The sequence below is a fragment of the Peromyscus californicus genome, unplaced genomic scaffold (genome assembly GCF_007827085.1).
Source record: "Peromyscus californicus insignis strain IS unplaced genomic scaffold, ASM782708v3 Scaffold_21__1_contigs__length_65335640, whole genome shotgun sequence".
NCBI classification, from domain to species: Eukaryota; Metazoa; Chordata; class Mammalia; order Rodentia; family Cricetidae; genus Peromyscus; species Peromyscus californicus.
This window is the reverse complement of record NW_026294514.1, coordinates 33,986,284-34,011,599: the sequence shown is the minus strand read 5'-3', so window position 1 is coordinate 34,011,599 and position 25,316 is coordinate 33,986,284. Positions and strand designations below refer to the sequence as shown.

The 25,316-nt window shown below is 35.6% G+C and overlaps 1 protein-coding gene across 10 annotated transcripts in view; it reads right to left on the bottom strand.

The window, feature by feature from the left end:
• Nucleotides 1-25,316, bottom strand: part of Nyap2 (neuronal tyrosine-phosphorylated phosphoinositide-3-kinase adaptor 2) — a 409,837-nt gene that overhangs the window by 147,137 nt on the left and 237,384 nt on the right. For 2 of the 10 annotated variants that reach the window (XM_052750012.1, XM_052750015.1), the window contains exon 7: nt 10,052-15,334. The exons of 7 other annotated variants lie outside the window; for them this stretch is intronic. In XM_052750012.1, coding sequence (XP_052605972.1) covers nt 15,107-15,334 — 228 coding nt within the window. In that variant the 3' untranslated portion in view covers nt 10,052-15,106. Of the gene's footprint in view, nt 1-10,051; nt 15,335-17,162; nt 24,947-25,316 lie in introns of those variants that run through there. One more of the 10 variants, XM_052750017.1, reaches the window with a different exon arrangement.

Genomic DNA, 25,316 nt, shown 5'->3' with positions numbered 1-25,316 from the left:
GTTAGACTATATAAAGACATGCACACAGGAAGTAGGTCCCTTTTCGGAGAGCTCTCTTGGCTGAAGAGGATCACTGAATCAGGAAGGGTGAGGCTCTTAGCTCTGACCTCTTGGCTTTCTTCTCTGAATCGGCTCTGTGTTTCTTATTTAATAAGACGGTTGGTTACATCTACATATAGATAAGAGGTAGATTATTGAATCTACTCAAAATATATCTAGAAATGATGGAGAAAGAGTATATTATTGCATTTACTCTGAAAAGAAAAAAGAGAGAATATGGATATAATAAGATAAAAAGGCAGGTTATTGATTCTAGTTTTTGAAGGCAACTACTAGTTTTAAATATTTTATATTGGATTGGATTTTTGGTTATTGTATACAAATTTTGTATATTGATACAAATTTGAGATTGATTTTGTTAGAAAATACTGTACATGTATCTCTAATCTTGCTCAAGGTATTGCACCTATATGGTTCATTTAACAACGTAATACAATTTGCTAATCCTTGAAAGTTATTATTACCAACTAATTAAGATATAAAGTAATGTAAGTTAGTAGTTAGTCATTACAATCGAACTTGTAGCTATATTAGTTATGTTTTTGAAGTCAAGCCGAGATACATTTTAGATAGACAGATCATCTTCAAACACTTCAGAGATCTACAGAATATGGCATTTAAGATGTTTTAATAACATAGATATTTTTCTTTTTTTATGACTATGAAACATGTCTGCTCCTGGTAGCTCCAATCTACTTCAGAGAAGATGATGGGCATTGAAGAAACTCCATATGGAGTTTACTTTCATTGTGGCAAAAGTTAGCCACTGGGCAAGAAAGTGCCCTTGCATCGACTGCTGACAGTATACTGTCCAAAATGGACAAGCAAGACACAAAACAAAGGACTGCTGATCCTTGCCAAGACAAGGTCGGATGGCTCTTTAGAAAATATTGCTTCACAAATGAGTCTGTCAGGTATGTTAAGCCTGTAGGCTAAAGATGATGCCCCAATGTTGCAGAGAAACTTGGGTGACTGTCCAGGCAGTCAGCTGTTTCTGTCATTTCTCAAATTTTTTGGAAGTTGTTTGTTTGCACTTCCTGTTTTACTAGTTAATATTATTTCCTTCTCAGGTCTCTGAGGGAGTTGAAGATTAGATAGTTGTAGTTACAGTTTTCCTTGTTAACAAATTCAAAAAAGAAACTTACTAAGAGGTGTAAAGTGTGTAAGTTTGATAGACATAAAAGATAGTTTTCGGTTGGTAATACAAGTTAGGATAGAAAGTGAATTAGGTACATTTTGGACTTACCAAAATAGGATAGATGATGGAATATTTTATCTGAATTTGTCAAATGCAAATGGAATAGACATTGTTGATGTATTCATTGCCTGTATGTATTGTATATAGTTATTGTACTTATTGTATATAGTTTTCCTTATATTAGTTACAGTTTTTTGTTTTTTATTTTAGACAAAAAAGAGGAAATGTGGTGATATGCTTTGTCCCCCAATATATTGTGAACCCTAATAAAGATTATCTGAAGATCAGAGGAAAAAGCCAGCCGCTATATTAAACACAGAAGTCAGGCAACGGTAGCACATACCTTTAATCCTAGCATTCCGGAGGTAGAGATTCATCCAGATCTCTGTGAGTTCAAGGCCACAGTGGGCACAAAGCCAGGCATGGTGTCACATGCCTGAAGTATGAGACTGAGCTTCATTGGGTGTGTATTACGCTCAGTTCTGATAATTAATTGATTAACTTAACTGAAACTCATTACAAATTTGTTTCTTCCTCTTTATTTGCCTACCTCGTTTCACTTTCTCCATGTTAATTTTCATGAAATATTTAGTGGTTATGGATTTTCTGTTCAGATATGTTGATCAGTAGTGAGGGCCAAGAATCTCCTATTCTGTGGATTCAAACACTTTTTAAAATACTCGGGAGGCAGAGGCAGGCGGATCTCTGTGAGTTCGAGGCCAGCCTGGTCTACAGCGCGAGATCCAGGAAAGGCGCAAAGCTACACAGAGAAACCCTGTCTCGAAAAACCAAAAAAATAAAAAAAATACCATAAAATTATTTTACTATTTTATCTGTATGGGTGTTTTTCCTGTGTGCATGCCTGGTGACCACAGAGGTAATAAGGGGTATTGGACCCTGGAACTGGAGCAACAGACAGTTGTAAGCTGCTGCTCTGTGGATGCTGGGAATTGAATCAGGGTCTTCTGGATTAAGTGCTCTTAATCCCTGAGCCATCTCTCCAGTCTAGATCCATGCATCCTTAAACTACATGTGTACTTTTGATTTTCAGAGACAACTGTTAAAAGCATTTCATGACACTTAAGTACAATTAGGCCATGTCTCCATCCATGACGTTGTCTTTACAATATGCAGACAGCTATGGTACCTCAGTACATGAAGTCCATTATATTTCAGGGACTTAACAGCCCCTGCAAGCATCTGAAAAATTCCAGCAGGTCTTTGAATAGTTGACAGTTTATTTTTCGTACCTCATTTCACCTCTTTGCATTTAATTAACAATACATTTTTAAAGCAGAAAAAAAATCAACTTCTATGAGGAATTATCTGAGAATATCAAGGCTAATGTTTGCATTTGTTTTTTACATATTACCTTGCTTCTTAGAGTTGACTTTCATCATTTTAGGCCCATCATGGCAACATCTTTGACCAAAATCTCCAGTGCTTTCTTTTGTGAAAACATAACATTAATTTGAATGATGCCACACATTTAATTGAAAATGAGGAAAATTTATTTTGAAGAGTTCAGTTTGCAATCTCCAAGATGAATAGCAATTGCCTTAAAATGCATAATCTGAATCTTGCTCTTTGATTTTATAATTTCCTCACACTCTTGCCTTTGTCTGGATACCTGTCCCCATCATTCACAGTCCCATGTTGCAGGGCACCTTTGTACCTCTCATGGACCATTGGTGCTAGCTCTTGTTTGTATACTACCTAAGTGTTTGAAAATAAGAACCCTCTTCTATCCAGTGTAATCACTTAAATTTTGAGATTTTTGAAGAATATTGCTGAAATTTGTCTGTTGGGGGGCACTTAGATGTAGGAAATAGAATTGAGCTTGGCATAACAGCCCATGTCTGTAATCCTAGTACTTAGTAGGGTTAAGGTAGGAGGATTAATATGAATTCCAGGTCAATGTGAACTAGTCTGCCCACTCCTACACCCCCCCCCCAAAATTCCTATCCCAAAAAATGATACTGGGTTAACTGGTTTCTATAATGAAGTAGGACACTTTCAAACTTGTGAAATGAAAGGAGTATCACAGGGTATGAGAATTTAGGGTAATTTAGAGTAACTCAAATAATTGAAGGATAGTCTCAGAACAAACATCCATAGCAACCCCAGGCAAGAAGACCATTTAGAATTGTATAATTAATCATGCCTAAGGATTTCTAAATTGTTTGCAGTGGTCTGTATCAAAATCTTCAGAATCTTTCTATCATAAGAGGAAACATACGTATTTACCAAGGACATCAAGGAAGCGGTAAAACCTTTTCTGTGGTGTCTGACCCAGAAGTGTCAAATCCCAGAGAATGAGGAAAGTTGGCAAAGAAAATCTGTGGAAGAGACTATAAATTATTACAGCTATTTGAACACTAGCTGACTCTACCACATCTGCCAAATTTGAATCATGTAGATTGATTTGGTAACATGTTTTGTTTTGTTTTGTTTTGTTTTTTCAAGACAGGGTTTCTTGTGCTGTTTTGGTGCCTGTCCTGGATCTCACTCTGTAGACCAGGGCTGGCCTTGAACTCACAGAGATCCTCCTGGCTCTGCCTCCTGAGTGCTGGGATTAAAGGTATGTGCCACCACCACCTGGCATGAAACACAATTTTCTACCCCAACATGAATCACACCTATTATGTAATCTCTAAAAGGAGGAGGAGGAGGAGGAGAATTATTTCTTGCTAAGGCTCCTACACCCATCACTGACAGCTTCCATGAATTATAAGCATAATTCATCAATAAGGGAATGCATTTTCTACACTAAAACCCATTCTTGGTTTAATCTTATGGTCTTTGCTTTTCACTATTGATAAATCTCTTACAGATTTCTAATATATCTTTCTTTGTTGAATTTTATGTATTAATTAAACTACTCTCATAGTTTTGATAATAATGTAAGGGCTCTATGAATACATAAGAATAGGTATAGAAAATATTCTCCCACATGGTGTACATATACACCCACTAATATTGGACTATAAATGGCAAAGTATCATAAAGGTCTCTCATGGAATTTGTTTTATATAATGAAGGGAGGACTAGACACTACAACCTCGAAGAATATGTAGATCAGTTGGAATGTAAATTTTATAAGCACACTAATTTTGTATAGTATATTGAGGAATTTTGGTGAGTATTCTTTAGGTCAATAGGCAGTTGGTAGTATATTTATGTACAGAGTAATTCGCTTAGGACTTTTGATAATGTAAGAGTTAAAACAATCCTGTCTTCTATTTCTGTAACCTACCATAGACTATGTAAAACAAACTCCTAAGAAGTAACCACTATAAGGCTTATAACATCAGGGAAGTGATTCAAGTGTGAACTGGGGGCAGGGATAGGAGCTACTGAGAAATGCACATCAATTCCAAATGTGGTGAACCTAGCAAAACCCTAATACTGTCATCAGTAATTAAGATCATGACTTACTAATTGCTAAGTAATATTTAGGGCACTTTAAAACATAAATGTGTTTTCATGAAACACAGGTATCTTCAAATGGCATATGGATGACCAATCACAAGGAATTAATTTCATAATATTTTTTCTTCCAATAGTACTCTCTGCTATGAAGTTCAGTGAGTAATATGGATGCAGAGCAATATGAAAGGATGAGCTCTTAGAGTTAGTTCTGTGGCTGGAGTGTTATTTCTAGGAGAAACCATATAATTTACAACATATGGTATAGAATGATTTTCTGATTGGCTTTCTCATTACCACCTTTATATTTCCTTGGGAGACTGTGAGTGAAGAAAAAAAGAGAGAGAGAAGAAGGAATAAGAAACTTTTTCTGATCCCGCCCCCAAGCCCATGATAAATTCAGAATCTCTGAGTGTGGGACCCAGAAATCAGCCTTGAAAAGCAAATCTGCCAGGGTGATCATAATGCATTCTCACAGGTGAAAACATTATCAGATCATGATAGCATTTCTCAAACTTTGCTGCACATGCAAATCATTATGGTACTTGCCAAAAGAGGTTCATGTTCCTTAACTCCGAATCACTGGAAACAGAGCTCAACATTTGCATCTCTAACAACTCCTAGGATCCTGCTGCATTATCTGTGTCTGAGCTTCTACCTGGATACTGCTGCTCTGGAGTATCACTGCCAAGGTTTTCCTAAACTCAGACAGGGAAGCCAGATGCCCAGTTGTGGCTGCTCTAATGGGTGGTCTATAGATTGAAGCATCAGTGTGTTCTGGAAATTCAGAAAGGTATTAACTCTCAGTATTTTTGATTCCAGCCCCCTGTTAAGACGATTTCAAGGTAATGAACATGTGCAATGAAGTTTGAGAATCTCTGCTCTGATTCTTAAACACGTTAGAATCACCCGTGGGAATTTATTTATAAGTGATATTTGGACTTACCTCAAGATACCTCCTTTAAAATCTTTTTTTTTTCTTCAGGTTTACTAATTCTTTGAGAATTTTGTACAGTGAATTTTGATCATATTCACCTCCCAGTTGTTCCCAGATCCAGTCCCTTTTCCCTACCCACCCAACTTTGTGCCCTTTTTTATTCCACCACCATGTCTAATTTGTGCTACCCTTATATTCTTGCATGTATGGCTATCCTCTGAAGCTTGTTGACCTATCAGCAGCAATACTCTTAAAGAAATCTAGTTCTCCTAGCAGCTAACAAATGCCAATAGCTCCTTGACTAGGAGTGGGATTTTGTGTCCATCTACCTTACCCATGCTGGGATTTTATCTGGCTTAAGCTTGCACAGGCCTTGCACATACTGCCACAACTGTTGTGGGTTGATATGTACAACTACCTTCCTGTGTCTTGAAAACACTATTGTTTCTTTGTAGTCATCCACCACCTACTCTTACTCTTGCGTTCTGGCCTCTTTCTCTTCCTCAATGATCCCTGAGATCTTCGGGAGGAAATGTGATGTGATACAAGTGTTGCATTTAGGGCTAAGAATTCTGTAGTCTCATATTCTCATCACCTACCTTCTTGAGATTGAGTGTTGTCTTGGTTAGTGTTTTGGTCAACTTGACACAAGCTGGAATTATCAGCCAAGAGGGAAATGCAACTCAGAAAATGTCCCCATAAGATTGGCCTATAGGCAACCAAATAGGGCATTTTCTTAATTAGTGATTGATATGAAGGGCCTAACCATTATAGCTGGTTTCATGCCTGGGCAGGTGGTCTTGGGTTGTAAAAGAAAACAGGCTGAACAGATCAGAAGGAGTAAGCTAGTAGGTAGCTTTCCTCCATGATTTATGCTTTGGTTCCTTCATCCAGGTTCATGCTCTGAGTTCTTACTCTGACATCCTTCAGTGATAGTGTGACCTGAGATTTGTAAACTTTTGGTCATGATCTTTATCAAAGAAATAGAAACCTTAATTAAGACAGAAATTGTTACCATAATTAGAGTATTGCTGGGACAGATATGGCCATTTGGAGGGGCATATTATGGAAGGATTTTGTAACTTAGGTCTGGAAAAGCCATTGAGTATACAGAGCTTAATGATCTATTGTTGTAGGAAGTTAGAAGATAATGCTGATGGAAGAGTAAAGAATGGAAAACTGGCTGCTGAAGTTTCAGAGGCAAATTTGAAATTCCCTTACAGATTCTTTTGGTGCCATTAAATATTTTGAGTTAAGAATCAGTGGTTCAGGCTGGGCGGTGGTGGCTCAAGCCTTTAATCTCAGCACTGAGGAAGCAGAGCCAGGTGGATCTCTGTGAGTTTGAGGCCAGCCTGGTCTTCAGAGAGAGATCCAGGACAGGCAGCAAAACAACACAGAGAAACCCGGTCTCGAATAAACAAAAAACCAACCAACAAACAAACAAAAAAGAATCAGTTGTTCAGGCTGGAGAAATGGCTCAGAGGTTAAGATCACTGGCTGCTCTTCCAGAGGTCCTGAGTTTAATTCCCAGCACCCACATGGTGGTTCACAACCATTTGTAATTCGATCTTGGGGGAGCACTCTTCTGGCATGTAGGCAGAACACTGTGTACATAATAAATAAATACATTTTAAAAAAGAAACTGTGGTTCTGATCATCTGGGGCTGAAGAATTAGCTCTGATAAATAAGAGACCAGAACTACTGAAGCAAAACTTTGCTTTGCTGAGACAATTGACATTGGTCAACTGGGGCTGAAGAATCAGCTATGACTAAAAAGAGAGCAGCAGCATTGAAGGAAAACATTATAGGAAATGGTTCCTTAGGATCAGCACATGTAAGCTGTGCTCCATATAGTAAAGGCTGTACCTTGTGCTGTCAGCTGAACTTGGTAATATAAGAGTCACTAAGGTGACACCGGATATGAAGGTATAAAGTAATCATGGACAGCAGTTGAGGCCTGGCACTGTGAGAAGCTGTGAGGCCATTGATGAAGGTGCACCTCAGTTACAGCAGAGACACCAGTGTTGGTGAGATGATAGAACCATGAGATGACCACTGAGGACAGCAGCAATTGTAGAGTGGAGCTGTCTAAATGCCTTGGGATTGGGGACTGTGAGTGGGCCTCAGGACTATGACACTGATATCACACTGCTGGAGTTTGAATTTACTTTGATTTGATTTGATTGTGAGTGCACCCTGCTTCTTTCTTGGAGTAAGAAGTAATTGATTTGTCTTTTGATTTTACAGGCACACACAGTTGAGAGACTTTGAATATTTTAGTGAGATTTTAGTTGTTCTAAAGAGACTGAATTTTTCAAGTGTTTGGATTTGTAAAGACTGTGGGATTTTTTTAAAAAGCTTGGAACATGTCTTATATTGATATTTTGATATTACTATGATATTACACTTAAAGATTAACAAGAAAGAAAAGGTTATTATTAGATAGTGATGCATTTGTGTGTCAAGTTAACAAGGGTTCAATTATTCTGTTTTGTCAACTTGAAGCAAGCAAGAGTTATCTGAGAAGAGGAAATCCCAACTGAGAAAATGCCTCAATAAGATTGTTCTGTAGGCAAGCCTGTAGGCATTTTCTTAATTAGTAATTAGTAGCTCAGTCAATTGTAGGGGTTGCCATCTCCGAGCAGGTGGTCTTGGGCTATATAAAAAAAGCAGATTGAGCAGGCCATGAGAAAAAAAACAGTAAGCAGCATTCCTTCATAGCCTCTTCTTCAGTTCCTGCCTCTATGTTTCTGCCTTGACTTCCCTCAGTGATGGACTGTGACCTGAGAGGTAGAAGATCAAATAAACCGTTTCTCCCTAAGTTGCTTTTGATAATAAAATACAGATATCACCTAATAATAGAACCCCTAAATAAGACAGGCGTCTTGATTTTCTGTACAGCAGTATGAGAATCATGTCTCTATCCAATATAATTTGATGCCACACAGTTTTCTCAAATTCTCCTATTCTAATACGTTCTGTCACATGCTCATGTTTGTGAGTATACCTGTATAGTAGTAAATATGGCTTCACTACAAATCACCATAAGAGAATGGGTTTTGTTTAATAGTAACTCTCCTATTACTCTTAGCATAACTGTATTAAGATGGGAGTTCACAAAGCAGGGAATAGGGATTTAAAGGAACTTAGGATGATGAAAGCAATCTTTAATTTAAAATATTGAGTACTTTTTTTAATCATAGACTGAGATGGACGTAAGATTGGAGTATTGATTGTGAGATGAAGATGTGATTGATTACTTCTTGTTAAACCAAGAGGCAGTTCATCACACTGTGCATTGTAATACGTGGAGGAGCTGAGCTAAGCCATGGTGATAAACTAGATTCTTTTAAAAAATGATCATGGACAGGTGGAGAAAGACTCCAACATTAAGAATGTTTGTTGTGCTGGGCGGAGGTTGCACATGCCTTTAATCCCAGTACTCGGGAGGCAGAGCCAGGTGGATCTCTGTGAGTTCAAGGCCAGCCTGGGCTACAGAGTGAGATCCAGGGCAGGCACCAAAACTACACAAAGAAACCCTGTCTCAAAAAAAAAAAAAAAAAAAAAAGAATGTTGTTCTTACAAAGGACCCACATGGCTTCTCACAACCTCCTGCAACTCCAGTTCCAGAGGATACAATGTCCTCTTTTGACCCCAAGGGCACCAGGCAAAGAAGTGTTTCACAAATGTATATGCAGACAAAACATCCATACAGATAAAATGAATAAAACTTTGAAAAATGAATGGTGGAAATAGTTATTGAGTAACTATGAAATTATAATCAATTAAATTCACATTAATTATATGATTATTATATAAGTGGTTGATGAAGAAGGTATTAGAGACCATTAAAGGATACTATATACTTTTTATATGATCAATGAGCCCCAAAGTCATGTTTCAGATATTCAGGAACAGTTTATTTACTGATATCCTGCCAACAGTAAATATTTCATTTAGGTTAGTTCTATAAGTATTATCAGTATAAAATATGACTTAATACCATCCCATTAAATATTTTATCTGAAAGTGTGGGCTTAGGGTTCTTGGATTCTATTCTTTAATACTCTAATATTAAATCTGACTGGTTTTAGGTCAAGTTGAAATAAAATGAAATGTCAAAGCACCTTAGTTAGTGTATCATCTTGAGACAGAAACTAAGTCATAATTAAGGATAGCAGGGGTCACATGACTATGGAGTTAAGGCCTTTAATACTTACCAGTGTTCAACAATTCACAAACAAATCTAAGAATTAAATGAAGGTGTGCTTTTCTTTAAGTCTTTTGAAAATGAATGCTTATTCTATATATTATTAAATGACACTGTGAAATTCTAGTAAATGTATAGAATATATTTAACTAATGTTCAACCCAATTGCCCTTTTAATCTTGCTTCTTGGTGAATAATTATAAGAAACAACAGCCATCTAATTTAAACTATTGCTTTTATTATAATTACATGGGAGCACAAATAAATAAGCACAAAATATCATAAAATATTGTCAATGCACTAGAGAGAAATCAATTTGTTTTCAAACAACATCTGGTTACTTCAGTAGTATCAAAGTACATATATAATTACATATTACTAAAAAAATCAAGTACAAAAATTAAGAGACATTAAAACATCAGTGTTTATATTATTATGTATATAGAAATGCCTAGGAATACATGAATAGAGAAATCTGTTATCTAATGCTTATTTGCACAAATATTCAGGCACATACCTGACATTGCTAATGAGTTATGAAAAATGCAGTATGACATTCAGATTTTTAGATATGGTAAACATCTTAATGTTGGAATGGATGTTAAATGGTTTTCTTTAAAAACCCTGTCTTTTAAAAATGTAGTGTAATTATCCACTAGAAAACAGATTAGTTTATATCATTTTTCATAGCTATTTGTTTCAAATGTTTGAAAAGTCAAGAAAGTAAACATACAGTTGCTAAATACGTAAACACACTTTTAGTGCAAGATAACAAAGGTGTGACTGTACTGTGCTTTGATTCTTCTTATAATCACAGTGCACTTTACACAAATTGCTACACTATAAATGTTAAGAAGTCCAAACAAAAGAAGTGCATACTAAACATTGTCATATATATTATATACAGTATGCATTCTGTATCTGAGTGTGTACATGTTTAAATATAAATGCATTTAGGGTGGGCAAACCCAGTTATATTTGGGAGCAAATGAATACTTTGAAGGAATATTCATATATGTTTATTTGAGATAAATTCAACAGTATTTTTTAAAATGTTTTTCCTTAAATCTGAAGATTCATAATAATAAAAGTAAATGTAACCAGATAGTTTTCCAGATTATACACATTTTGTTCCAATAAAATTGACCCAAATATGAGAGGGCTTTAAACCATCCAAACCCCAAGCCACAATGTTTACATTTAATATGATAAAACAGTGTTATCTTTTACTGATATACACACATAGCAGTACATATTGTAATGTACAGGTAGAAGCTTACACATACACATATGCTATACTTAGACATAAATTTAGTATATTTTCACCTTTTATTTTGACTGTACACTTGACCAGAAAACAACAAGAATGTTGCATGTAAGCACTTAAAAACGCCAAACATATGAAATTATGTATACTCTTAAAAACAATTGGCTTTTTATTTTGAAAATATTAATGATTGCATGATTGAGTTCCTTAATTGCAAAAACCACATCTATTTCAGTGTTCAATTCCAAGTGCTTCTATACTGTCTAAGAAAATGATACAATGAACTTCTTAAGAAATAATGGATTACTAACGAATTGTCCACATTCTGCAATTAGCTAGTTATTATTCCAAACCAGGAAGATATTGTAAATATCCCTATGCACTGTACATGTCATTTCTCTCTTGTTTCCTTTTAAATTTAAGATACAATTTATGAGGAGATCATAGTCTAACCTATCTACATTCCTTTTCAAGTGAGACTTGCAACCCCTCAAATTACATACTCCATAAATTGTAGGAATATTTGCTTTCATTTCAACTGGAAACATTTTTAACTTACAAGATCTATATTGAAAATCTGACTGAGTCTAACATGAAAGTGATACAAAAATGTATGTGTAGGTGCATTCTTCTGGCATCTTTATTAAAACAGTAACTAGCTGGGGCTGTTCATCTGTGTTGACTTTCTATTTAACTTGTGCAAAAGAATCAAACCAAATTCTGGGTGTAGACAAGATTACACATGTGCCACTATCTCTGTCTTCTAGAACCGTTTAGACCAAATCTTGCTGCTTGTCAATGGTTAAAAACTGTCATCATTTTGAAAAGTGATCTTATGTCCAAACAATTATTTTGTATTCAAAGGTGTATGCTTTATAAAATAACACATTTTACCTCTTGATGTTTGCTTTTCTTTCTCAATTACTATATGGCTGAAAATTCACCCTTATTTGCACAAATCCATCATTTTTTATCCCAAACTTGCTTCAATACCATATAGAGGAAGATATCAGCAATGTCTCTGTAAAGTGTGATTTCTCACGTAGTGCTGGCTTCTATGATGGGGAAAACACAGTATTTTACTCTTTCCTTCCATCATTTCTAAGGAAATTCATGCCTTCTCTACTAAGAAGTATTTCACACATAAAAGCATCTTGCTGACAGCCAATAAAATTCTGTTTCTACAACATTTGCTGTGAAAAGACTATTTGTCATAAGTATGAGTTCTCTTGGCCTGATAACATGCCTTTATATGATTTGTTCTTTGGCATTGCTAGAAATATGAGCTTTATCATGATATCATGTGCTGGCTGCAGATTATCTTCTGACCAGATTCTGCCTGATTTATTGCCACCAAAGAATCAGCATGATTTTCTCTGTGTACTAATGACTCTTTTCTCACAACAAAGAGAAACTCTATACAAAGAGGAAGTTGACTATAGAATAGCTAATTGCCACAGCAGACAATTATATATTGTATAGGCACAGAGGAACAGATCTGGAGTCAAATCCAAGTGAAGCCATTTTTCCAGATATTTCAATTCTTTCTCTTGTAGAGAGAGCTTTGGAGAAATAAATGGAAATGGTTACCTAAGTTCAAATTTTCCAAACAGCTAACTCCTCCAAAAATAACACATTTGAAAAAGGAGTATGTGATATGTGGCCATGGCATGAACTTAAGGGAACATCCATGAATGGCTGAATCCAACATAAATCACTTTAGTACCTCTGTTTCCTTTCGGACAAGTGACCAACATTAAAAATTATCTTCTGCCTAATTCAGAGTGATATGTTTATGATCGGTAGATGAAAAAACACATTTAGAAATGTATTACCTACACTTACATGTCAAGAGAGGGCTCATCATTACTGTAATAGACAGAATGCACAAGCATTAAGATCACAGAGATGCCAACAAATGGTGATTGATTGGCTTGAATATATGAGATCATAATAACTTAAGTCAAGATAACAACTTGGACAAAAACCACATTTGATTTCAATTACGATTTTATCTTAAAACATTTTCCTCACTCTTCTGTCTGTGCCGTATTGATTGTTGGGCTTGAATTATAAATCTACATAGCTAGGAAAACACAGCCACAGCATTTGTTTGCGCTACTTAAGATCTCTCTGTGGTATCCCTATTTCTGATGTTGCCTTTGTCACCGTCTTAGTTAGTTGTACAAGTAGAACTTACAACTTCAGTAAGCATTTTATATATACAGTTTTCCCACTGATTGTTTACACACACACACACACACACACACACACACACACACACACACACACACACACACTCACACAACACACGCTCCCACTTACCGTTTTCCTTATTCTTTCAGAATTATAATTAGACATCAAAATATACATTAATTATAAAACATTAAAAAATTATGTTATAACATTTCAAACTCTCTTCAAGGAACTATTACTGATAAAGAATTACTAGATTTTTTTTATCAATATAGATTACAAAAATTCCTTAACTTCTCTTATATTTGGTTTTATTGAGCAGCATGGGACTATTGCTGTCAATACCCTTACAAGAAAAACTGCTTTGATAATAATGTCAAACACACTTTTTCCTCTCAGAAATATAATACTAAATTGATTGTTAATGAAGAACCACATACTGTCAATTTTAGGAAGCATAAATATTAATTTAAATATACAAAATATATGTCATAGTTTCCTTTTTATTTATCCGTGGCAATATTCATTTTCAACTAACAAGTTACTTTTAAAGATATATACCATTTTTTCTTAACTTAAATTTCTTCACTTAAATTTTACTACCACATAAAGTTAAGTCCACCTTATTCTTTCTCCCCTGCATTTCCTTTTTCTTTCTTAAAGCAAAATAAAATAAAGAAGTGGTCACAATTCTTTGGTCGTGGTGTCATAATCAGTAAGAACAGGTAAGATAGTTGTGAACAGAAGATTATGACCCCAAAATGTAATGACTAGATTTAAAAGATTGGCAAGAAATACTTTTCCATGAATGGACTTAAATTTTGAAGAAGGTTGGCATGGAGTATACTAAAATATGTAAATTGGTATAGTTGAATATTTGTTTCTCTATTTATTGTGGGAAAAATCATGCCCATGAGGTGTTATCTAAAAGTATCATGCCTATAGTGCCTCTGCTTCCACTTTCTTGAAAACAGCCATGCTCTTAAGGTTTTGATTCTTCTTTCCTTCCAATGTCACAGTGAACCCTGGTCTCCTCCAATCAGGTCAATGCTGTAAGGACCACATCCCTAAACGTCATTTCTGAAAGAAAGTTTGCTGCTGGCATGCCTCAATATATCCTGCTACCTTTCTCTGTAGTCTGACTAACTAGGACTCAGTGCAATGCCCGGGATAGAAACGAGATCCTTAGGAAAGACTGTAGCAAAGACTGTCAGCATCAGTGTAACATGGACGTTCAGACTCAGGTCATACTTTCACTCATTTCTCATCAATCCCCTACAAACATAGAAAGCAGCAGACAACCTTTACAAATACGATATTCAACTTCTGTATGGCTAGCACCAGATCACATATTATGTGCTTAAATAGGACTTATACCTGTGAGCTCTTCTACAGAAGCCAAATGTGGGCAGGAGGACAAAGACATTCTAAATGCAAAAATTAATAAGAAAAGGCATTCAGAGATTACATATAAAAGAGATAACAAACCAGTTGATACCAAATTATATCATCTAGTAAAGTTTTCTGATATTTCTCCAACTTAAATATGTATAATGAATAATTATTTCAGGTGTCACCCATAAACTAGCAAAATATTTACAATTTAATAAATTATGGATTAAAAATAATCCATGATAAGAGAGTGTGCCTTAATTGCAAGGACAACCATGTTTTATCTTGGGCTTGCCACAGTACCCGCAGATTCCTGTGGTATTCTACACCAACAAAGAATATATATAACAATTAATTATCACAAGACCAAGTCAACCTCTTGTATTATGCATTGTAGAGCTCACGCCAGTATACACTCAGATGGCAGTATCCCAGAATACCGTTTGCTGTTTAGAATAGGGAGGAGGGCTGTACTTCTTTGTTCCTGCGCTCTTCTTCCAGCTGGGTAGGATTGGCATGCTATCCTGTTTGCAAAGGCCCTTTTCCGTTTTCTGTCTAGCCTTTATTTCTTTGCACAAGCAACGCTTTTTCTCAATCATCTCAAGCATTGTATGGTCTCCATGAAACCACTGCATGCATGCCACCTAGCAAAAAAGAAAGAGTGAATACAGAAGAAAAAGATGGAATGAAAGTATATCTTGCCAACTGTGCTAGTAGCTGCTAAGAAAACTGTCAGCTATTTCTACACCTCCTTTTTAAAAAGTTTAAAACTGATTAATAAAACACAAAACTCTAACAAAGCAAAAATGGAAGCGTAGTTGCTATAAATAAACATTCTACTTAAATTGGCAAATGGCATGGCATGAAATATTTCTGAAGTCCTCAGTAGGGCCACTGACATGGCACAACAAGTGAAGGTACTTGTTTCCAACCCAATGACCTGCATTCAGTCCCTGGAATGCACACAATAGGAGAGGACCAGCTCCATCAATGGTCCCCTGACCTCCACAGTCTTTGGTCTGTGCTCTTTCTCTCTCTCTCCCCCATCATCCCCCTTCTCTCTCACACATGCAATAAGTAAGTAAATAAATGTTTAAAAAGAGACCACCATGTGAAAACAAAATAACTTTATTTTCTAAACAGTTTTCCAAATATTTACCAATTTTTATTGTGTTTCTTCGTGTAATTGTTCCCAATGTATCTAAATGAAAATATAAGGACTATTTTTGTCAATGACATATTTTAAAGTTGCTAAGGACCATTTTCATTCTTGAAATATGTTTCAAATACTTGGTTTGTCTATCAATAGAATCAAGTACAACAAGTTTGTTGAATAATTCTACCTGCTGAAGTGACTGTGGGTGTGCACTCTAAGTTTGGATGAATGTTCACATATTCTTCTGCTGAGTTATCTTTACTAGTTTATCATACATGAGCAAACATCTGAGATGGAATCACGGCCCTCTACAAATATGCTGATAAATACTCTAATTGGTTAAAAAAAACAACTTAGAGAAGATAGTTCATCAAGTCAACAGGGTTAACAAAAAAGGATCAATATGCACTGTAGGTTGAATATACAGTAATACATATGTTGCTAGACAGTAAGTACACTGCTCCACTAATATATGTAGTACTGTGTCTATTGACATTCTTTTAACCCAAATTTTGTCACAGAAAGATAGCAATGAGATAAGCCCTTCACCACTCCAAACAAAGACAACTGCATTTAATTGTTTAAGCAAATATCCCCTCTGGCTGAAAGGTTAAAACAAACCAAATGAAGTCACCACATTTGGCATTATGGCTTTAGGGTGATATTCAAACAAATCCTTATCTAATTCTAATTCTGCAGCTGATGACATTGTAATGCTTTAATGACTTCATCCACTCCTTCCTTGCAAGAATGATGTTCTAAAACAAACAATGTACATTACCACGGTCCAGTACCTGAAGCTTCGTGGAAAAACATTTCCCATCCAATAAAAAAAAAAAAAAAAAAGACCTAGCTTGTTGGAGATCATTCAACTCTGTAAGGTTGGAAGATTGCCAGTTCAAAGTAAGATTGCTTTGTAAAATCCATTTACAAATATATGTAGCCTAATACATAGACTATTATGTTAAATTTGCTAACAATCAGCTTTTCTTGCTCTTAAGATCCAATAAAATAATGTAAGGATGAAATGATTGACTCTACTATAGAGTGTGGTTTATGTGAGAAGAGAAACCTCCTTCATATTTATAATTTAAGTAGGACATGCTTACGTTCATGTTTAAATTCTCACATTAAAACCCAGTGCTCCAGGGCAAAGCCTTCCCCACAGACTGAGGTCAACCTGGTAGACTCAGTCCAGGTAGGTCTAGTCCCCTCCTCCCAGGTTGACCTCAGTCTGTGGGGAAGGCTTTGCCCTGGAGGAGATGGGAATGGGGGGGGGGGGTTGGGGGGAAGGTGAGGGGGACGGGGAGGGGGGGAGAACAAGGGAATCCGTGGCTGATATGTAGAACTGAATTGTATTGCAAAATAAATTAAAATAAATTAAAAAAAAACCCAGTGCTACTACTGTGGAATTTAAATATTAAAATCTCTCTGCCCAAGTGAATTTAAATATTATCTTTACACTCACATAATGATGTTAACAAATCATGTAGTATTGGAGACATAAGTTGTATTTTTATCACTTACATGAACTATATGAAAAATAATACTATCCATAAGATATTTGGCAACCTTTGTTTTTTTCTTTAATCATAAAAATCTCTTTATCTTGTTAAAGTACAGCTTCAAAATACTATTCCATTTCTCCCTACAAGTGAAACAACTTTGGAGATAGAGTGTTAAAATTAATTTAAGATAAGTCCACAAAAAAAAATCTTCCAGTTTAGTTATTTAGTTAAGTGATCTTACTTATTATATACAATCCAAATATATTTGTGATATATACAGAGAAGTATACATATATTATATATGATCATAATTACATACTAAGAAATAATTATACAATAATTGTTCAATTATGAACACACAGCTTTGGGGCAACATTTTTTTTATTAGCATGACTCAATAGAGCTGATATTCTTGAATAATAAATTCATGTATTAAAATCGAGTGAAGTTTCCCATCAAGAAGGTGAAATGAAAATGGTGAAATGTGGCTCTGTGTGTAAGCCACAAAGTAACATCTGCGTGGTGCAATGGAAAGAGGTGCTAGAGGTAACTTCTCGTGGAGAAATCTGGTTCTATACTCTGGACCTTAGTTCTGGCCCCAAATTCTTGTGTTGAAATCCTAACCTCTACCTTGATGGTCTTAAAAATGAGAACTTGGCAAACGGTGGGAGAAGTTAGTGCCTGAATGGGACTGATCTCCTTACAAAAAGGGTTCAAGATAGCTTTCTCCTTTTGACCATGTGAAGACACAGTGATAAATGAGCAGACACAAGCTAGCAGAGGGAACTTCTAGTGAGTTCCATGGAGGCACCCTGTCGATCTTTCCAACCCTTAGAGCTGTGATAAATACTTTACTTTGTATGTAAATGACTCTGCTTAAATTGTTATATTTTTCTTAAAGAAACCACAACAGATGAGACATGTGGCGAACAGGACGGTCATTAGGTGTTCAATAGTTTTAAGTGACATTGCTAGCATGTATCACTGCAATGATAGACCATGGTACCCTGTGCCTTCAATCTCTTTCCTCTAAGCCCTCGAAGCTGATGAGAAGAGCTAAACTTCATCTGAGAGACAGTCTACAAAATACCACAGCAGTACTCCTGACAACCTGCCAAGGCCATACAAAATAAGTAAAATCCTCTTAGAAATTCTTACTGTCTACACAAGGCTGGAGACCCCCTGATTCACTCTAATTACTGTGCCTCTTTAGAAGGAACTAGGAAGAAGAAAAGAAAGGTATTGGGTAAATGTTAAGGAAAATGGAACAAAGGGCAGCTTTTACCTGCCTATAATGTATCAATATTGATGCATTAATTGTGTTAAATAAATTACAGTACTGCAAGTTATGAACTATATGGGAGACAATGAGTATGTATTACTTTGGATCTGGAAACATGTTTGTAGGTTTTCTTTACATCCAAAATTATAAGTTTCTGTTTAAAGGGAAAGGCTATCTTTTCAAACGCTGGTTTTAACTGCCCCCTCCTCTCAAAGATCGTATGATAAATGGTAAAATAAGAAAATTTAAATTATTTGCTTTAGAACCTTTCTAGTTATGACACTGAAAAGTAATGTATCTCTGAACTTTTTGTATGAATTGCAAATTGATATATAACCCACACAAATATGCATGTATACTATATATATTAACATATAACTTTATGCACATGGCATATACATGACTTTCACATCAATTAGTCAATTACATATACATTAACTTTTACATGGTTGTAGGGAGCATAGAATGATTCCTTTTTGCCAGGGAATCATTTCACTTTTTCATTGCACTAGTTATTTTTTTGGTAAGTAAAATTCAGTACTTTCTGAGGCTGAATATATTTTTTGAAAGAGCAAACAACAATACTGTACAATAATACTTCTCTTATTGTACATTTGAAGTTTTCCCAAATGCATAACATATAAAACTAAAAAGGAACTACTCTGTGATAAGTATTTGGAGCATGTCAATATTAAATAAATGAGAAATAAAACTGATATAAATTATCTTTACTTAAATGGCATCACTAATTGGCATGGAATAGTAATCAAATTCTCAGGAGACAGACTGCAATGTTAAGCAAGTGCCTTCATGGCTTTGAAATCAAGTTCTACAGTTAGTAGAGACTTGTATATAACACCTAGTTTCTGAAACAGTAGACACCAGCCTGTTTTCATACAGCCATTGAGAAGACTTTTTTAAAAATACCTTTGGTTTTTAAACAAAACACAAATGGAAAATATTTGGCAGCACATGGGAATCATAAAATAAAAATGACAATATATATAAGTTAAGATTCTTAGCACACAAACATGATTATCTGTTGGACTACCATCTAAAGAGTGAGGTCATTGAGACAGAGGGTTTGTGGCTCACCACACATACAATATCTACAGCATGGCCATTTGTAGAAATAAAAGATCATTCCAAAAAAGAAAAATACAACAAATTGATATAATAATAAATAATCACTGTAGCATGAAGAAAGCTAAAAGACAAAGTAAATGCCATGCTAGATCTATAAATGTGGAGAGAGAAGTGATTAACAAATGAATTAAACATAAGAAAACTAGTGGCATGCCCACGTATTGTTATTACGACTGGTTACTGGAATCAATTCAAAGGACTGTTGTTCTCTGGTCACACTTTTTCCTAAAGATGCCTTCAACTTAGTAAATGGTTAGTTGACCCTTAAAATAAGCATTATTAGACTTGTCTGATAGAAGATGCAAAACAATGCCAATACTGGTGTTATAAAAGGGTTGTGAAACCAAATATAAAGCATTGATTCAGACTGGCTTACAGTGGTTTTTATATAAATTTGACTCATCAAATAAATCAGAGATGATGAGAAACAGATTTCAAATCACGTTAGAGAACTTATCTGGGTGTGCTGGCTGTACATTTTGCTGTCATATCCTTATAAGGACAAGTAGAGTGTTGCAATTGTAAAGAGCTGAGCTTAGACTCTGCATCAAAGATTAATACTAGGTGAGTCCATTCTTTTGCATAAGCAACCCACTACCTCTAGTGTGTCACTCTGGTTACAACCTAAAAACCAACATTCACTTCCATAACCTTTCCCTCCATTTTTGTCAATTATTTCTCATGTCTACCTTCCCCAATATATCTTGGAAGGATGTATTCAACCTTATAAAGCATAGACAATAGCATAAATCCTCAATAAAACTTGAAATTAATAATAACACAGAGCCCAGAGGGTTGTAATTTTCTGAACTTGTCCATCTATTCACTGGGAAGACTACTTTATTTCATAGTTAATGAAACGTAAGTCCTTCAAATATCATCACACAGGATAAAAAATGAGAATTTATCTATGTATTTTCTACAAAGTAACATGCTTTGGAAAAAATAGAGAGGTAGCCCAACTTCCTAGGTTTTATGTTAAATATTTGAAAGGTATAGTTAACTTAAACTCCCCAACTCTACAGTTACTTTACGAACACTATACTATTTTCAAAAGTATAAATCTGGGACTGAAGAGATAGCTCAATGGTTAAGCTCATTGGTTAAGAGCACTTTGTAGCTCTTATAAGGAACCCAGGTTCAGTTCTCAGCACACACATGGTGACTCACAATTGTCTATAACTCTAGTTCTAGGGCATCCAGGGCATGTTTTCTTCTGGCATCCAAAAGTACCAGGCATACATGTGATGCATACATATATTTGCAATAAAAATACTCATATACATAAAATAAATAAATCTTTATAGAAGTATAAATCCCAGGACATTAAGATGAGTGTAAACTAATGGTCTGTTTCATTTTAATTTCTTAAAGGCCATAACGAAGCTACCTGCACTGATATCATAAACATGCTATACCAAAACAAGTAGAAGAATATTTCAATTCCTTTGCCCTAAGGCTGACCAGAGGCTTTAGATATGACTTCCTCAGTATTGGACACAAAGTCTGTGTTGCTTTCTTGCTTGAGTTATTATAGAACTGAAGATGAAATAGAAAGAGTTCTAGCTTTTAGAGTTTGCTTTTTGTTGGTGGTAGTTTTCATTTAAAAAATTCTAAGATATGGTCTTACTGTATTGTAGCTAGAGTTTTCCTGCCTGGCCCACTGTCAGGACAAATCTCTCTCACCTGCCAGTCCCACAGCCGCTCAAACCCAACCAAGTAAACACAGAGACTTATATTGGTTACAAACTGTATGGCCCTGGCAGGCTTCTTGCTAACTGTTCTTACAGCTTAAATTAATCCATTTCCATTAATCTATACCTTGCCACATGGCTTGTGGCTTACCAGCATCTTCACATGCTGTTTGTCATCGTGGCGGCTGGCAGTGTCTCTCTGACTCAGTCTTCCACTTCCAGCATTATTCTCCTCCTTATCCCGCCTACACTTCCTGCCTAGCCAATGGCCAATCAGTGTTTTATTTATTGAGTAATCAGCAACACATTTGCCATACAGAACATCCCACAGCACTGTATGTATATCACAGGCTGTCCCGGTAATTGCCATGTAGTCTAGGATGGCTTTGAACTCCAGTCCTCTTTTCTCAGCCTTCTGTGTGCTGGAATTACAGGCATGTATCACCATGTCTGGTTGCTTTGCTTTATTTTATTGATTTGAGGTGCTGGGAATTGGACCTAGGGTTTCACACATACCAATCAACCTGTTTTTACACTTTGCCTACATGATTTGGTTTTTGTGGGACTCCTAACAATTAGACTAGGGGTGTTTCTGACTCTTTCTACCAGCTTGTAGGACCCTTTTCTCCTACTGGGTTACCTCATCAGCCTTGATATAAGGGTTTATGCCTAGTCTTATTGAATCTTGTTATGCCACATTCAGTTGATACCTCTGGTAGGACTGCTCATTTCTGAAGGGAATCAGTGGATCTAGGGGAGACAGAAGGTGGGCAGGGACTAGGAGGAGGGGATACATCCAAACTTTCATATGTGTCTCTCTGTGCGTGTCCCTATGTGTATGTGTATGTCTCTGTGTATGTCCCTGTGTGTGCATGTGTGTGTGTGTGTCCCTGTGTGTGTCTCTGTGTGTGTGAATATAATTCTAATCTATGACTGGGTGTTTCTTAATTATTACCTCATAGGTATTCCCTTTTTAACAACATGTTGACTCAGAAAATACATTTAATGAAAGAATCATTAGGCAAGTTTATACCTGAGCCACGAACTGGAATTTCATTGTTTATTCCCTATCTCTAAACTTAGTTTTGATATGTATCTATGTTCACAAAATGAGAACCACACCTTCATTTCAAAGTTATTTTACAATATGAAATATTGGCTAGACACTAATTCCTACTCTTCTCTATTTTGATGTGACTATCCCCTTGGATGCACGAAGTAGGGTCAGCTACTAGGAACATACTAGAAATATTATGTTAAATCATGTGTTTTGTTTGACTTTACATATCTGTGTTTGCATTGATTACGTAAATCTCAAAAATAAAAATAATTGGAAAGTTTACATTAATTTCTCTCAAACCAGTATTGGAGTTTAAGCTAATAACCACTGCATATTTTCTCTGCTGGAAAATGAACACAGTATCTAACCCTTCAGTTTTATGGTGATAATCTTTAATCAAAAACAATATCACAAGTCACACACAGGGATGGAAGTTTCTTTCAACTTTCTCCCAAACTCTCCTAGCCAAACACTCATGCTTCTTTAATAATGACTTTGCTATTTATGTCAACCCCATGTGTTTACTTTTCTGTTTTCTTAGCAGATGGTATAAAAAAGTGGATAAGATAAAGAAAATAATATTTTCTTAAAATCAGAATTTACTATATCTGGGACAAGTTATTTAAGTGTTCTGGGACCATGTTTCTTTGTAAAGTGAAAACAGTAAGGCCTCATGTTTGTTTAAACAATTGAATGCAACGATGTGGTATTTACTAAAAAGTAGACAACAATATATACACTATTCTATATTCTGCAGATCTATATCTTTGAGTGCAGGAACCTTCTTATTAATTCTTGTATTTTTAACTTCTAGAGTAAGAGAAATAGTATACAATAAATTCTCTTAAAATTAGTGAATGGATGAACAAATATATAGATAATTTACAATGTTATTTGAGTGTTTTTCAGGAAAGCCATTTTTGAAGTTTTTTGTTTTATAAAATATTTCACTTCACTTTGAATCACTTAAATCCAGCGATATCCTTAATTGCACCAAATTGAAAAATATTTATCTTGGAAGGTAGTCTCAGAAACACGGAGATGGGAAAAAGATGTTAAAAGATAACTCTAAATAGCCCAGACACAGTCTTTCAAGGTCTATTCTTCCTGCTCTCTCACCGTACTACTGTATACGATGTACAAATAACTAATCATTTGAAGGTGGATAATTGAATAAACTTTTGTCTGAGAAAACTGTTGCAAGTGCAGTCCACCTATGCATGGATTTAGGTGTCTGTACACCCATTCATGCTTATGTATAAATATCACAAATGATTGTACTACTGAAACTCTCTGCATGCCACTCACTTGCTATGTTTAATAAAAACAAAATGGAAATAAAAAGGGGGACTCTGGGAAAAAGAAGAAACACATCAGCATCATCCGGAGGAAGAAAAGGTAATGGAGGATGATAATGACCAAAAGACACTATGTACAGGTATGAAAATGTTGTAATGAACTTCAATCCTGTGTCTAGTTAATATAGGCTAACAACAAAATGAAATATAATAAAAGTAAAAGCATAAAAGTGCTAGTAAATAACATATGTATTGGTAATGTCATTCAAGATAAAGTCGTAAAACAGGTAAAGTCTCAAATATTGAAATTCTTGATTGACGTAATGAGCTTACAATATTCTTCAGGGAAACAAGTAGGTAAAACATAAGTCCCTTTTATCATGTGACATTGGAGTGAAGGGTCATTGCAATCAAGGTAATAATTCCAGCAACATCAATAATATAACACAACAGTACCAGAAATTATTAGTTTCCTGTAAACTGTTTGGAGCAGTTGATGGGCACAAAGTCTGTATCAATTCCCTAAATTATAGTAAAAATTAGGCATGTTTTAATGCATTTTTAAATGATTAGGTTAAATTTGTGTTGGTTAAATTAGAGATGCATCACATCCTTTACAGAGGATAGCATGCAGATTGGAATTCATGGGATTAAGTGTAGTAGACATTGGTGCCTCTACCATTAGTATCACACTACATTGTCACAGAGCAAGTCATGGTTAAAGTAACCCACAGCAGCAGCATACACATAGAGAAACACATGTACAGTGTTTATGGTACTTATGAGTTATATAGCCAATGGCATGGGAAAGTGTACTAAGCTAAATGAATCAGCCAAGGTTAAGGCAGAAAACTTACAGGACTTTAAAATTAAAAATACCCCAGGGGAGAGGTGAAATCTTGTGCAATTTCTTATTATTGTCGTCTTTCCATCCATCCTTTCACAAGGTCATGAACAAAGTTGCAGCACCCGGGCCTCCCAATACAAATAGAACAAAGAGTACTGTGTCGGTGCTATGCCTTCTTCTCTTCCACTCTAGACTCGCATTGCCCCTGTGATCACTGTTTTCTAGATGAGAAAACCCAGTTTAGAAGCTCATGAAGATTGTCAACCTGTGGAGAAGATTCTACGCTGGGAGTGAAGAGGTGGCAGATCTGAGCAAGAAAACACCCCTCCCTTAGACTATTTTTTTTCCTGTAGCTCATAACCCTTGTCTTTGTCCACCAGAATGCACCTGAAAAGCCTATTATGTTTGTATTACCTCCAATAGATATGTGTTAGCATTGAAAACACTATCTGCACTAGGCACCATACTTATGAAAACCTTGCTGCAAGTAATTTTTCTTATTTTATTAACCACATCACAGTTCATTTCTCAATTTCACAGTAGCAAAAACAAAAACAAAAAAATACGAATCCCCCATGCTTGTTTATGATTCTCCAAGAAAAATCACAATTATTGGGGATGATAGTGTTTTGACT